Source organism: Exophiala bonariae (genome assembly GCF_035927105.1).
Source record: "Exophiala bonariae strain CCFEE 5792 chromosome Unknown scaffold_14, whole genome shotgun sequence".
In the NCBI taxonomy this organism is placed as follows: Eukaryota; Fungi; Ascomycota; class Eurotiomycetes; order Chaetothyriales; family Herpotrichiellaceae; genus Exophiala; species Exophiala bonariae.
Window position 1 is genome coordinate 41,921 of NW_027042489.1, and position 13,962 is coordinate 55,882.

At 48.7% G+C, this 13,962-nt stretch overlaps 6 protein-coding genes across 6 annotated transcripts; 4 read left to right on the forward strand and 2 right to left on the reverse strand.

Moving 5' to 3' along the window:
* Positions 1-626: 626 nt before the first annotated feature.
* LTR84_002668 (uncharacterized protein) lies at positions 627-2,108 on the forward strand (the record flags this gene model as incomplete). Its single annotated transcript, XM_064846269.1, has 1 exon — positions 627-2,108. One exon carries the CDS (start codon positions 627-629, stop codon positions 2,106-2,108), a length of 1,482 nt encoding a protein of 493 aa, XP_064705879.1.
* Positions 2,109-2,564: 456 nt separating this feature from the next.
* On the forward strand, positions 2,565-3,174 carry LTR84_002669 (uncharacterized protein; the record flags this gene model as incomplete). The annotated part of the gene is made up of 3 exons (XM_064846270.1): positions 2,565-2,644; positions 2,739-2,769; positions 2,842-3,174. The coding sequence occupies 3 exons, from the start codon at positions 2,565-2,567 to the stop codon at positions 3,172-3,174; spliced, it is 444 nt and encodes a 147-aa protein (XP_064705880.1).
* Positions 3,175-3,816: 642 nt separating this feature from the next.
* On the reverse strand, positions 3,817-5,049 carry LTR84_002670 (uncharacterized protein; the record flags this gene model as incomplete). Its single annotated transcript, XM_064846271.1, has 1 exon — positions 3,817-5,049. One exon carries the CDS (start codon positions 5,047-5,049, stop codon positions 3,817-3,819), a length of 1,233 nt encoding a protein of 410 aa, XP_064705881.1.
* A 386-nt stretch (positions 5,050-5,435) lies between these two features.
* Positions 5,436-6,155, reverse strand: LTR84_002671 (uncharacterized protein; the record flags this gene model as incomplete). Its single annotated transcript, XM_064846272.1, has 1 exon — positions 5,436-6,155. One exon carries the CDS (start codon positions 6,153-6,155, stop codon positions 5,436-5,438), a length of 720 nt encoding a protein of 239 aa, XP_064705882.1.
* Positions 6,156-7,298: 1,143 nt separating this feature from the next.
* On the forward strand, positions 7,299-8,650 carry LTR84_002672 (uncharacterized protein; the record flags this gene model as incomplete). Its single annotated transcript, XM_064846273.1, has 2 exons — positions 7,299-7,487; positions 7,541-8,650. The coding sequence occupies 2 exons, from the start codon at positions 7,299-7,301 to the stop codon at positions 8,648-8,650; spliced, it is 1,299 nt and encodes a 432-aa protein (XP_064705883.1).
* A 1,033-nt stretch (positions 8,651-9,683) lies between these two features.
* On the forward strand, positions 9,684-13,546 carry LTR84_002673 (uncharacterized protein; the record flags this gene model as incomplete). Its single annotated transcript, XM_064846274.1, has 5 exons — positions 9,684-9,830; positions 9,894-10,001; positions 10,062-11,091; positions 11,147-11,792; positions 11,851-13,546. The coding sequence occupies 5 exons, from the start codon at positions 9,684-9,686 to the stop codon at positions 13,544-13,546; spliced, it is 3,627 nt and encodes a 1,208-aa protein (XP_064705884.1).
* Positions 13,547-13,962: the final 416 nt, after the last annotated feature.

Sequence of the window (13,962 nt, forward strand, 5' to 3'; positions counted from 1 at the left end):
GCCCCTGGTGACTGGTGGCTTGAAGATTTTTGCCACCCGAGCCTCCTGGGAGTCGCATAGCCTAAGTCTCGACCTCAAACGATTACACGGCTCTACGTAGACTTTGAGCAGAAGTTATCATGCGATTCAATCTCCACTATCCGCGCTTATCTGGATTTAGAATCACTCCAAAAGAGCATGCCAATGACTAAAGCTTCATAAAACGGGCGAGGCTGAATTAGGAAAAGGTATCGAAGCCTCATCTGCTGAATGATTGGATGAGCGGATTTTGAAGGATCGTTTGTCAGAAGACGCTAAGAGACGGCTGCATATGCCGTGCAAGGCACGCATAAAGCTCACACTCGGCATCTGGCACTAATTCAAGCGAGAGGCTTCACAAAGTGACGACTAGGACGCCCTTTAGGAAAATGGATCCTCGAAACGGCACAACATATTTGATTTCGCTATGTCGACGCTTTTTACGTCGCTGGATTGTGACTAGTATAATTCTACCACCGCCAATTCAATATGACCTGCTACCATCCTTAGTTTGGCGCATATTTGGTTGAGAATGACGAGTCCACAACATCAACCCGAAGATAGCAAACTCCACGCCCCAGACGACACCCCAAGTCCAAGAGCTCAGCATGCAAGGCGAACAGTCCTATCTATGGATTAATAAAAATCAGCAATCGACCTCGCTTTCGACGAGCAAAGGTCGAGAGTCAGCATTGGTCAATGGCCATGCTCAAAGGGTATCTGCCAAAAACCGAAAATATCGCAGTGCTAAAATCGTACCATCCAAATTCAGTCGCCTGGCCTTCAGGGCTATGCCGGGCACCGACGATGAGACTCAAAATCCTACCCAGAAAAACAAGAAGGTCGACAAACAGCTGCGCCTAAGTATATCTGAATCACCAGTGGACCCATTTCGGGTGACAACCCTGAATGTCGACGAGCATTCCGGACAGCTTTTGACCTTCCACGTCGCGTGGTGGAGATCGGTTGCCCCGGACTGGAGAACATGGCATGAGGTCGATCTGAAGCAGCCAGCCGATGCCGTCATGAGCCAGAAGTGCTTCAAGAGCCCTCTGTATATGCTCACAACCATCACATTTACATCGATCCAGATGCAAGTCTTGAAACTCCCAGGCAGTCGTACCGATGTAACCGAGGCGTTGCACCTGAAAACAATCTTAGCTCTCAGAGAGGCACTGGTCAAAGGAACTTACTCTCCCATGCAGTTTGTAGAAGTGTTATCCTACTTGTGTCTCACGGAGGTGTTCAAAGGTGACTTTACTGCGGCAAGGGTACACTTGAGCGCAGTGCAACACTTACTCGTTCTTGTGGGAGGTATTTCCAAGGTACTGAATCATATCAGCGAGATGATTGTTTTCACGGACTATTACCTTGCCCTTTCAACTCTTGGGCATCCAATTCTGGGACATCACGCCAATTCTGATGATGCCCCACCAGTGTCAGCATCGGACATGGCTAGTCAATATAGCGATTCGCTCCTGCGTACTGACTGGGTTGTGAAGCTTCCGGAAGAGGTTCTCGGTACCGCTGTTGCACAGTTGTTGTTCTGTACCCAGACTCTTCAACAGGCATGGACAAATAAGGGTAGCATCATTAATGGATACTGGGTACGCAAGAAGTGCGTATCAATTCTCATCTGTCTTCTTGGGGCATGGGACATTGACAGTATGCCTTCGCAAAAGTCGGAATTTGCCCGAGTCAGCATTATCCTGTGGACAGCCTTTGTCCTTGCAACCACACTTGACACACAAGGCGCCAAGAACTATATCCCGACATTCGAGAGTGCAACAATCAAAAAATATCAATCGGTTGGTATGACCAAGGTGTCGGTAGCGCTGTTGAAATGGAACAAAGTTTTGACGCATGACTACGGGGTCGTTCCTCCTGGTCTTGATACTCTGTTAGCGATCTTGTCCATGATACCAAACGAACTGGAAGCCTCAGGCGGTGTGAATTTGAGCGAGCTAATGAGTAGCTTCTCGACTTTGGAGCAACGAAAGCGATTAGAGAAGGCTCTAGTGTATACACGAGCACAAGCTGAACGTTCACTCCGGTTTCGGGTGTGGTGTACCTCAATCTTACTGTGCTAACAGGAGATACTTCAAACTTTCTCCAGGCATCGGCCTGTGTAACTGTTGAGTACCTAGGTAGATTTGAAAGTACATTTCAAGCTCACCGACATAGTCATGTGCTCTGGACTAACAGACCTGTGCCGTGATATCGTTATTCTACTTGCTCTACCCCTCATTAAGTAGACGTTGTGGTGCACTCAAGGCAAGGCTGTCCACGCTAAGAACGCGACTTCCCCGGCTCAACCTTCCCGGAACTGGAAGCTCCGGAAAAATGTACCTGCCAAGCAATTCTTCCGCATGGCCAGCATCGGGAAAGCTTCAAGTTCAAGTTCAAGTTCCAACGCAGGTCAAGCAAGATACAGCTATACCCACTCAACTAATTCCAACGTCCTGACCTTGCGGCCCTGGGGCAGGTCATAGTCCTATACCGATACATAACTCGACCTTGAACCCTCCGAGAACAACTCGCTCAAGATGGGCGCCGGCCAGTCCAAGGCAGACGAGTCTACGAAGCACGTCTTCGCCAGCGATACACCTATACAATTTTCTCAAGAGTACGTCTATTCTGGGGCATTGGCCAGTAACGACTTTTACAATGCTCTATCGCCCAAGTCCGACCAACTTTGACTGACTTGTCCCAACCTACAGACTCATAGACTCATTACAAGCATCCTCAGAAGTACATTCTCCCGATAATATATAGCTCGCTTTCAAAAGAGTCCCTTACTGACACTCGCCCTACCTCCAACAGACAAACTCCACACGCGCCAAATCACTTGAGCTACACATCGCGCAACGAGTTGCGGCAGAACTCGAAAAGCTGAAATCTCAAGAATCGGAAGCCTTTGAAAGTATTCGAAAGAAGATCGCCTCGGGCGAAGACGACGAATCCTCAAAATCTCAGACTGGTTCTTCCCTCCTCTCGGTATCCCCCAGCGAAATATTATCTCTCGAAAGCTCCGAGGAGAAAGCGCGGAAATCACAAACGACGCAGAAGGTACAGCAAGAGATTGAGAAATTGCGGCAGACGCTAGGGCAGCGGAAGGTCGTCAAGGAGCTGCCTAAGGAGGTCGAGACTGCGTGAGTTTATCACCCTTTTTTTGCGGGCGAGACGGCCGTCGGATAGTTCCAAGAACGCATAACTAATTTGATGGTTTGCCCCAAACAGGAGACAAGGCGTCATCTCATGCCTTCGATTAAACGACCGGAAACCGCTGGACTGTTGGAAGGAGGTCGAGCTGTTTAAGCGCGAGGTACGGAAGCTGGAAGAAAGCTATGTCTCGTCCGTACTATGAAAGCCAAACAACATACACATTTACATCTATTGAGCTTCAATGATACGGCTGCGGGAACGGAAGCTCGGGCAGAGGTTTAGCGAGGTCTGTATACATAAAATCAAACCATTTGAACGGGATAAGTTCGCAACACTGCCTTGGGTACTTATATGATATGCCATTTTCTGGTGAAAGCATGTTGGTCTGCAAATGAGCTGTGAACGAATGGAATAGTATGGGGTTCTAAAGGTAGGTGACTAAGGGAGGGGGAAAACTTTTGGCGCATAAATGTTCAGATCTGAATCACTCCTTCAATTAGAGGATTTTTCATACAATATCTAGGCGTGCAAATCCCCAGCCATACGCAGATGCGATCTGAGATGAGCTCGATTTACATACTTCCGATGCCGAAGGAACGACAATACTTGTCCAGCAGTAAGTCTTTCGAGTGATCAAACCTGAATCCTCAAGGGATGGTCCTTCAATGCCGCGACTGTCGACCAGACATTTGCAGGAGAGACGAGCTTCATACCCCACTCCTTCAATCGTCGCAAAATAAGGCGGTGCATATGCCGATCGAAGTGCTCGTGGATAGCAGGCTCGAAACTGTTGGGCAGCGTTGAGGTTTCAATGCGTGCTAAGCACTCCTCCAGGTTGCCGTCGATGCTGCAGAGACTAGCACGGCGATGTACGCCTTTGCAGCTCTCGGGCTGACTGAAGTATTCCAGTAATGCAGCTCGCTCGGCGTCGATCATGGCCTTGATCTCGGGTATTTGGGTTATTGCGTTCGTGTACGGACACGGGCTTGGTCCCGGCTCTGCAATGCTGTCGTCGACGTTGGACTCCGATCTGCTCTTATTGAGAGAGTCACACGCTGCGGTACGTGCTAATTCGTGCGAGGCCGCGAGCCGGACCCAGGCATGGAAGTCTTTGGTGTGGTATTGACCGTTCTCATACATCAAACTTGGGCTAATTGGGACAGCCATCCCGAATGCGTCGGGATCACGCTTTAGAAGCATGCTCTGGAAATCAGCTGGTAGCCCGGAGATTGTTTCGGTCGAGCTTTTGCACCTCTTTGGATAATGGCCCTCTTTGATAATTTCGTTGGCAGGGCTATACCGGTTCACAGGTTGCAAGGAGGATTGGGGCTTGTCTGCTTCCACTTCATTTCGAGTGGGTGGCATGACCAATTTACCTAATCGTGCTCGCTCTAGCATGAGATACTCATGGTAAAGATCGCGTTGACAATAGCCTTCGTTTTGAACATATTCCTCAACCCATGGCTTCAAAATGCATGCTTTGCATCTCGGTTCGAACTTCTTGTAAATGACCGTCTGCAAGGCCGGCTCCGCTTTATACCAAGTCCTGGGTGGTAGCAGATCGAGATCTTCGCATGTACAGTGACAAGTGCAGTATCTTTTCTCCGATCCCTCGGTCGCTATTGTCTTACTGTAATCGTCAGAACATGTGCCAGAACTCAAAATTGGGATCCAGCACGCCTCACATTCAAACACATAGGGATGGCGTTCCCGCCGCATTGATTGCCACATCTTGGGTGACAGATCCAACTTGCAATGATTGCACTTTCGCTCCGCTCGTGAGGGAGTATCATCGACCGTCAGAAATCGAGAAAAGTATTCTGCTGCTGGATCAAGTCCAGCGCAACATGTAATGGGGATTGCCATGATCCGCATCTGAAAATCTGGACTGTGCTTGTGCATCTCTCTGATGGTCGGCGAGGTCCACTGTAGGGCTTATATATACTAGAGTTGCTGGGGCTTGTTCATCGCAAGCTGAGGTCCATGGCCAAGACAAAGGCCGAGTGAGATAAACTCTATTCTCGTTGTGTGGGCATTTAGTCTTTATGATTCTTCACAAAGGCTGTCACACTTCGTTGTAGTGCATTGTCTTGTGAGGCGTCGTCCTGTCTTGGTATCTGTACCGGTCTATTGGGGTAGAACATTGGTCGTAACAGATTGCTGATCGCACAGGCAATAGTCAGAAAATACCTAGCAGCAGCACATTTACAGTGAAAATGCTGTCATGAGGATCCAATGCAAACGTAGGCGAATCACTTGTTCTCCATTTCTTTTCGAACGATCCAAGCCCCTGGAGGATTAAGCCTTCTGTAGTACCTCTGAAGGAGTAAGACCCGTTTGAAGCCTCGTTTCTCATACCACTCCAACGCGTCTTCGTTCTTCTCCCACACATGAGCATAGATGCAGACGGTCTCCGGTGCCCGTGCTATTGAGCCATCGAATATCGTGTCAAGTAGAATGGTTGCAAGCCCAAGTCCTCGATATGGTGCGAGGAGAGCCAAAGCCTGGATGTAGATCTGTTTCAGTTGTGGCTGAGATGCATAATCAGGACCACAAGGCTCCAGACAGCATCGGATCCATCCTATGGGCTCAGAAGAGTAAAGCACAACGCGTGACAGTTGGGCCGCTGTCTCATCAGTGATGGTACTTTGAAAGAAATTATCACCATAGCGGACTGGTAATGTAGTGCTGGTCAGTCGCTGAATGGAAGGCAGATGTAACTTAGTTATGTGAACGATTTGAGCATCTGGAATGTGTTGGATGGTGGTGGGTCTGTCGTTTGTAGAAAGCTGATCCTGCACTTTCTCCAGAATGCCCAGGTCAGAGGTCAAAGTTGAAGTCTTCTCGGTAGTTGGCGATGGGATAATGGTTTTCAACAAGGGTTGCTTTGACGATGCTTCGCCCGGCGAAGTGTTGGAGGAAGAGACCGCAGAAGGCCTTGTTAGATAGCTGAGAAGGCTAGCTTGAGGCATCTTGCAAGCGTTACGCCTTATTTGCAATTTTTGACGCGCTCACGAAGAAATATGACAAAGTGTTATTACGTGCGAATGTCTGGCCAGTGGATCGTGAGATGCATGGTTGCAGCCCTGGATATTCAATTGGCGAAGTGAAGTTTTGACTCCGGGTCGGATAGACTCACCGACACCTTGAGTCAGGAACGTCAAGTTTGGAGGAGCACTACGAGTAAGCTTAAGCGGTTGTTCCCGGCGCTAATGGAGATAATAGTGGTGCTTAGTTGGGGAACCCTTCCGGCGTTTGCGCTGCCTAAGAAAACGCTGTCCAGGCGTGCACACCCCTTCTTCCGGGGGCAATTTATAGCCCAGGCTAAGCTGCTGCAGCCTATAAGGGAACTGCCAATTGCTAAGCCACTAAACCCGATGGGCACAAATTTTGGCTGCGGCTTCAAATGTTCAAGTTGCATCTCGAAGTTCCAGTTGCCTTGCACCAAACTTTTGAAATTGGGGAGCACGCTGGTTCATCTTGCCGTCCTTTCTCCCACCACCACCGCCTCCATATAAGCTCACAGAGAAGACGGCCTCCTTACGTTGAGATACTCTATCTCTGGGACTCATAGACCACTCGGCAGAGCCCAAGTCGCCCGATTCCTCCACCCTCTTTGGCCCTCGTGTGTCCACATCACGAGCCTCTCGAGAGTCTGCACACACGCCTCACATTTAGAGCTTTCCGATTGAGCAAGAATACAAATTTGAATCAAAATATACTTGTGACCTCATGGAAGGTTAAATGTGGATTCTGCCGGTTGGGTGTGGCAAGTAGTGAAGGTGTTTGAATAGCAGAAGCGCAGACTGGATTCACAGTTCCTATTCACGCTTGACTGAATAGATTCAAAGTAAGTGAATTCACTCAAGACAACAGCCCACCCCTCTTCTATTGTGTCAAGACCATCATTTCCATCATGCACTTGAAGGACAACTCCTGCATGCTACCGCCGCATCAAGTCCAACTTGTCCAATCTACTTCTTCCTTCCATACTCCAGATGTACATATCCAGACAAAGAAACTTGTCGTTTGTCGTTACCTGTTCTGCTGGCCAGGCCAGTGTTTGTCATGTTTTCCCCTTCTTAATCTGCCCTCCTCCGCTTGTCTTTCCCATCATGGCGCCGGAACGGCCGCACGCCTCTTTGTTCCCAAACTACGTGCTGGATATGGAGCTATGGCGACGATTCATGGCAGATCCACAGATCACGGCTGACTGTCTACCACCAGACGTTCCTCTTACCAGCATGTCGACCTCCAAATCAGCAAAGCCGGTCATTTTGACTGCTGCTGAGCAACAAGAAACTGTAGGTTGCCTCGTGGTTCTTGAGACGCTCTGGCCACAGCTGACATTTTCAAGATCACTTATCTCTTCGAGCATTCAATAGAAAGCATTTTACATGATATTCTCTTGGAGATTCATCAAGAGGAGAAGATCGGTCGTATGCAGACCGCGGTTGTCGAAGTCGAGCAACGAGCAGAGAAGTTGGGCAAGAAAGGAAACGCCGATCAACCAGAGGACGAGAACGCCGATTCGGAACCTGTTGAGACCACCTCGGCCGTTCTCACAGCTGGTCAGGTGCAACTCAAAGGCAACCCAATGAAGACCGTCAAACATATCAGATGTCCCAATTGTCGTCTCCGACGTCTACAGTATCCCAGGGTTGGATGGAATTCTCGGCCAGTTCCAGACGCCACGGAGCAATATTGCAAGACGGAACCTATGATCATTCTAGACAAACATGATGTTCACGGGCAACGAAAGAAAGGCGTCAAGGTCAAGGGTCAGGCCAAGGGCAAGAACAAGAAAAAGAACGACCCCGGCTCCCCAGCTCCTTCTGAAGCTTCTGATCAGCTCACTCCATCTTCATCAGTACCTGGCGAGCAATTCGAATTCAAAGAGATCGACTATCCTGCTGCCAAATGTCCCAATCGAGAGTCACACTTGGGAGACCATTGGAAGTCGGTCAATGTCTTCGCAACACATCTCAATGGAAGTTGTTATCTCAAGAAAGATCGTGCGGCAGGAAGAGAGGCCAACGCAAAGATTGGTGGCACTCCAAGAGACAGTCGTGCAAATTCACCCAAGGCTGCTCTCAATGGAGTCAAAAGAAAAGCAGATGAGGAAGGCAGTACGCCCACATTGAAGAAGAAGCAGAAAACCAGCGATACTCGGAAAATTGACAAGAAGGCAATAGGAGTGCCCTCCAAACTTCGAGAAAGTAACACAATTGATGATGAGAAAGGTGAAGAAAGTCCTCTGAAGGAGACGAATGGCGACACTATCCAAGTCACACCAACCAAAGTAGCGAGAGATCAGAGCTCTGAGCCAAGTCTGAAGCTCAAACTCAAGGGTCTCGGTACAGGTACGGGAGAGGCTCGCAAAAAACCAAGCAAGCTAGGAAAGAAGGACAAGGATAAGGACAAAGATAAAGATAAAGACAAGGAGAAGGAGAAGGACAAGTCTTGACATGTAATGTACCATATCATAAACTTGGGTTTGCGCATAGCAATGTGGCGTTTTATCTAGGTAGGCCGGGATGGCTTCTGCCTTATCAGCAATGGGCATCTTCATGGGTTGGTCTCATAATCATCCTTTTATTGCTCTTGGACAATGCCATTGACGTCAAGCTACATTCCTAGAAGGATGTCACCCTGTTAGCCAAAGTTCTCAACCTCAGTCGGTCTCATCGATGTCGAAGACGTGTAGAAAACTGCTCACAGCTCACCCCCAAAAGCCACGAAAACTCAGAAGATTGTCTCGCCCTCGTCTTCAACCCATGACCTACGCTACTTAGCTGGTTGTGAAGTCACTATCTTTGGAGAAGCTTATGTTGCCTGTAAGTGGGGACCATTCCAATGTTGTGAACGCACTAGCCCGCTCTTTGAGCGACTTGATATCAGCCTCAGCTTACCAAGACTAAATAGCTAGACTGCAGAGCAGGACCATGAGTCAGAAAATACCATAAGCACCTCTTGGCTGTTCTTTGACTCTTCTTTATTCCCTGCCCAAAAAAGGGGTATTCACCCAATGTGGGGAACAAATGCCCACCAAGCAACAGTGGTGTACAGATCGGCTGGCAGCGTACGGAGTGCAATCACATCTTCCAGTAAAAGAGAGTCGAAAGACAGTTTATATCGCGAATCTAGACACGCCTCCCAATAGAAAAACCAAGGACATGTCGAGATTTGGTTCATTCTCCGGACTACTACACGCAGCCCTCACGACTGGTGAGACGCTGGTGATCACTCACCCGACACACCCTGACTCGCGTGTGCCTGGGGTGAGCACAGGGCGGCATCACCTTGGTCCCTAAACGGGGTGAGTCGCCAGCAGATTTCCCAAACCTTGGCAAACCCGGTTCATTTCCTGATTGCACATGCGAGGCTGCGGCAGTGTCTGCTGGTAGTCATATGCAACGGCTGGTACTACAATCCCCAAGAGTCCTCCGTTCAAAACCCCTGCGATCTCTAATCTGCTTGTGGTTTCTTCGCCGAGGAACATGGGCAAAATACTTCGACCACTGGCATGGGCGACAAAAGCGACCCGTGCCGCTGACCCACCGAAACAGGAGAACTCAGTCGGGAAATCTACGAGTAGCTGGCGTCGTCGATTTCTGGCTCCACCCTCGACAGGCGCCCTTTCCACCGTAAGCATACTGTCTTGAAAGGAAGCATATCTAATACAGATACTCGGTAATAACATGCCATAGGCTACTTCGGGGGCTTCACCTTCACCGATCAACAGTCAGGTTCTTCTGTCAGCAGAATTACCTCTTTCATCTGGTGCCTCACAGAGAAGTATCTCACCTGATCCAACGGTCCGCAGTATCTCTTTCTCAATCGAGCTCCTGGAACTGATTCCCTAATTGCAATCTAAGGCAACCGTATTCAGACGACCCAGCCTTGATGCCGGACAGTTTCTTGCCTCGCCCAGTTTAGCCAGTGCGTCCCAAACCCGGGTTGACTTATGGGCGTCAGCTCGACAAACCCTGACCGACGATGAGCTCAAGACTTTTGACAAAAGCTTTCCTCGCAAAACGACACCACTTGAATACTCGGCTTTGTTGAAAGAGCTTGGAGATGCGATAAACAAGTACCAGAGCAGTCAGTGGCGGTACGAGAAGGAAGATGGCGCACAAATCGTGTTCCGTAATGTCATGGACAAGGTCCTTGCTTGGGCAGATACTCTGAAAGACATTGGCTACTCACTTACAGCTCTGGATCCAACAAAGCATGCTGCTCAAGTCTGGGCAGGATTGCAACTGGTCGTTGCTGCAGCTGTAAGAAATACTGCCACACGAAATTTGGTGTTCGATATTGAAAGCATCGCCAAGTTGATCAAAAGATGCACAATGTTCGAATCACTCTACGACTTGACCAGTTCAAGCCAGTTAAGTGACGTGGAACAAGAACTTCAAAGCGCCCAGATCCGTTTGTATGCCCATGTCCTGAAGTATTTGCTTGCTGCCATCAAGTATATGCAACAGGGCGGCTGGAAACATGGGCTGGATGCATTGGTATCTAGAGATCCTGTCTCAGAAACAATGAAGGCAATTGATCTAGCTGGCCTGGAAGTCAAAAAATGGGCCAAGCTAGCTGACAAAGAAGCCTCAAAACGAGCTGTAGATATGATTGCAGAAAACCAGAAGGAAATTCGAGACAAACTCAAGAAAATAGGCGATCCAATGCTCGCCATGGTCGACGAATGTAAGCTAATAAGGAATGAGATCGCCAATCAGAGGCAGGAAAAGATCTTGAACTGGATATCGACAATCCTCCCTGCAAATCGGCACATGACCATTCAGCGGCAGCGTAGGCAAGGCACCGGGGATTGGCTGCTCGAAAACTCACGATATATTGACTGGAAGTCATCCACGCAATCTTGCACCCTGTGGATGTATGGCAAGGGTAGGTTATATGAACATCTAGTGGGTCTTGACCTGAATACTTATGCAGAATTTAGCTGGCTACGGTAAGTCCATTCTCGCGTCCAAAGTCATCAACGACATACAAAAGCGGTGCGAAGCAGAGAAAACAAGACACTTCACTCGTCGAAATCCCAACCCGGACCGCCTGGCGTACTATTATTGCGACAAGGCCAACAATGCGAAAGAACTGGGAGATCCATTAAATATTCTGAGATGCATCTTGAGGCAGTTGTCAACTATCCAAGAATATCCGTTGATGAGACTCATCGTGGAGAAATATGAAAGTATACATGAACAGAGGCACATCAGCGAGTTGGAATGCAAGGACTTGATCATAAGTCTTTGTGATATCTTCCCTCAAACGACCTTGGTCCTCGATGGCTTGGATGAGTGCGAACTTGAAGTGCGAAGGTCCTTGTTAGAGGCTCTGCAAGCGATCATGTCAGGGACCCATGGCATACTGAAGTTGTTCATTTCCAGCAGATTCGAAGGAGATATAGACCTTGCTTTGGTGGATGCAGATCATCGCCTGGGGCTCAAGGCTGCTGATAATCAGGGCGATATTGTCTTGTTTGTCAGCGAGCAAGTCAAAAGTTGTATTGGCCATGGTCTTCCGCGAACTCTTACAGCTGCACAACAAGACAGGATTATTGAGGTTCTAACAAGCAAGGCCGATGGAATGTCTGTCTCACCAATTTTGGTTATTGTCACACGCACAGGATTGCTCACTATCTTCTAGGTTTCGTTGGGTACAGCTTTCCCTGGCTGCACTTCGAAGGCATAAGGATCCCAAAGACGTCATGGAGCACGTTGGTCGACTACCCCCTGGGCTGAATGCAATATATGCGGAAATCTTGGACGAAATCAACACCTTTGGCCGACACACCCTCGAACTGGTGCGTAAGACATTGAACATGTTGCTGTATCAACGAGTCAGTCTGTTTCAATCAGATTTCATCAGATTTATCTGTCCAGGAATCGCAGACGTTGACATCGAGGCAAAATCCATTGATGTTCTAGACGCATGTCGACATCTGATTGAACTTGACCTTGTCGGGGATTCTTTCCGACTTGCTCATGCCTCTGTGAAAGAGTATCTTGTTGAAGAATATGCTCAGAACGAGTATCACCCAGATGAAGGCCATGCGGCAATTTCCAAGATATGCATTCGAATTTTACAGAACATGATCAATTCAACTTCGGGCATGCGTGGTGTCACCTATGCTGAAAACTTCTGGATATACCATGTCGATGGATGCAATGAGCTGAGGACACAAGATATGGTGCTAAGCAAGATCTTGGAGGAGTGCCAAGTTACAGCTTCAACTCCATTCTGGTTTGAAGAATGGCTCCGGACTACGCGACTGCCAGTACATTTTAGCGGCACTTCTTCAAAAGACCGTATTTACGAGTTCAAATATGCTGCATCCCATTGCTCTACCCCGACTTCGCTTCTCCTTACTAGTGCTTTTGATTTCAGAGAGCTCTTATGTGAGGCCGATATCCTTCCCCAGAGCCTCCTGCGGTTGAAAAATCTCTGGGGTGATAGTCCTCTGTCTGTCTCCATCGAGTGTGGCAATGTCAACATCGCAAAACTATTCATCGCAAAGGTTGGGCAGCCACAGACACCCAACTGCGAAGTATCTCAATGGCAAAAGTCTGAATTGATCCAGGCTCTGTGTTGTGCTGCAAAGTGTGGGCAGCAAGAAGTGTTTGATCTACTGATTAAATCCGGAGCCGACTTTGATGCAAAGAATGGGGATGGATTGACCCCAGTACAATTGGCCGTCTCGAGTGGGCGGGTTCAAATCCTAAAGCAGCTCATTTTCGAACATGGAGCAAACACAGACGTTCCAGATGCCAAAGGCAACCCGATACTACTGCAAGCAATTGCTTGTAATGATATCGCGTGTGTGGAGCTGATACTTGAGAAAATTAAAGACATTGAGGCCACTGACAAAACCGGAGGTGGCCCACTTCATAGAGCTGCAGCAACCGGCAACCAACTAATTATTGAAATGCTGATCAAGAAGGGGGCGAATCTCGGTGCAATAAACCGTGCTGGAGAGAGCCCATTACATACCGCGGCGGGTCGATATTCCTTGAATGCAGTTCGGCTCCTCATTGATCGAGGCTCGAAAACCGACAGCAGAGATAAAGAGGGGAAAACGCCTGTTCATGTTGCTGCTGAACATGGAAAAGCAGATATTTTACGATGTCTCGTGGGCATTCAATCTAATCTGAACTTGCAAGATGAACGAGGGATGACGCCTTTGCATTACGCCGTCATGGGCTCTCAGACTGTCGTTGGCATATTGCTGGAGGCTGGGGCTGACCCTCATGTGATAACTGACGATGGTGAAACACCTTATGATTTGGCGGTACGCATGGATCGTCAGGGGGCAATCAAACAATTCAACAGCATGGGACTGTGAGCTTTGGTGGCTGATGCGGCGAAGAAACAGGAAGGGTAGTGGACGAGTGGCTGCTCGTCCCGCTTCGGTGACCCCGAAGACTGTCTTGATATCCTCAATGCCTGGCATAATGAAACGAAACCAAGTGTCGCATCTGAAGTCCTGCCCACTTCTTAAACCGGTCTGCGACTTGTTCGACATACAAGTTCTCATCAAGTGTCATGGTGCCGAGTCTGTTACTTGGCTCATAGCGGTGGTTGAATACGACAGTGTCACCCACATTCCTGGGAATCCTCTTTTGCAGGCACAGTGAAACTGCATTAGAACCTCGAGGTCCTTTCTATCGAAAGACTGCTGTTGTTGGCATCGTCTACCTACAGGGTGGGTTTCTGGGTAAGTACCTACTCGGGTACCTAGGTAGTGTGCTTAGTACCTTA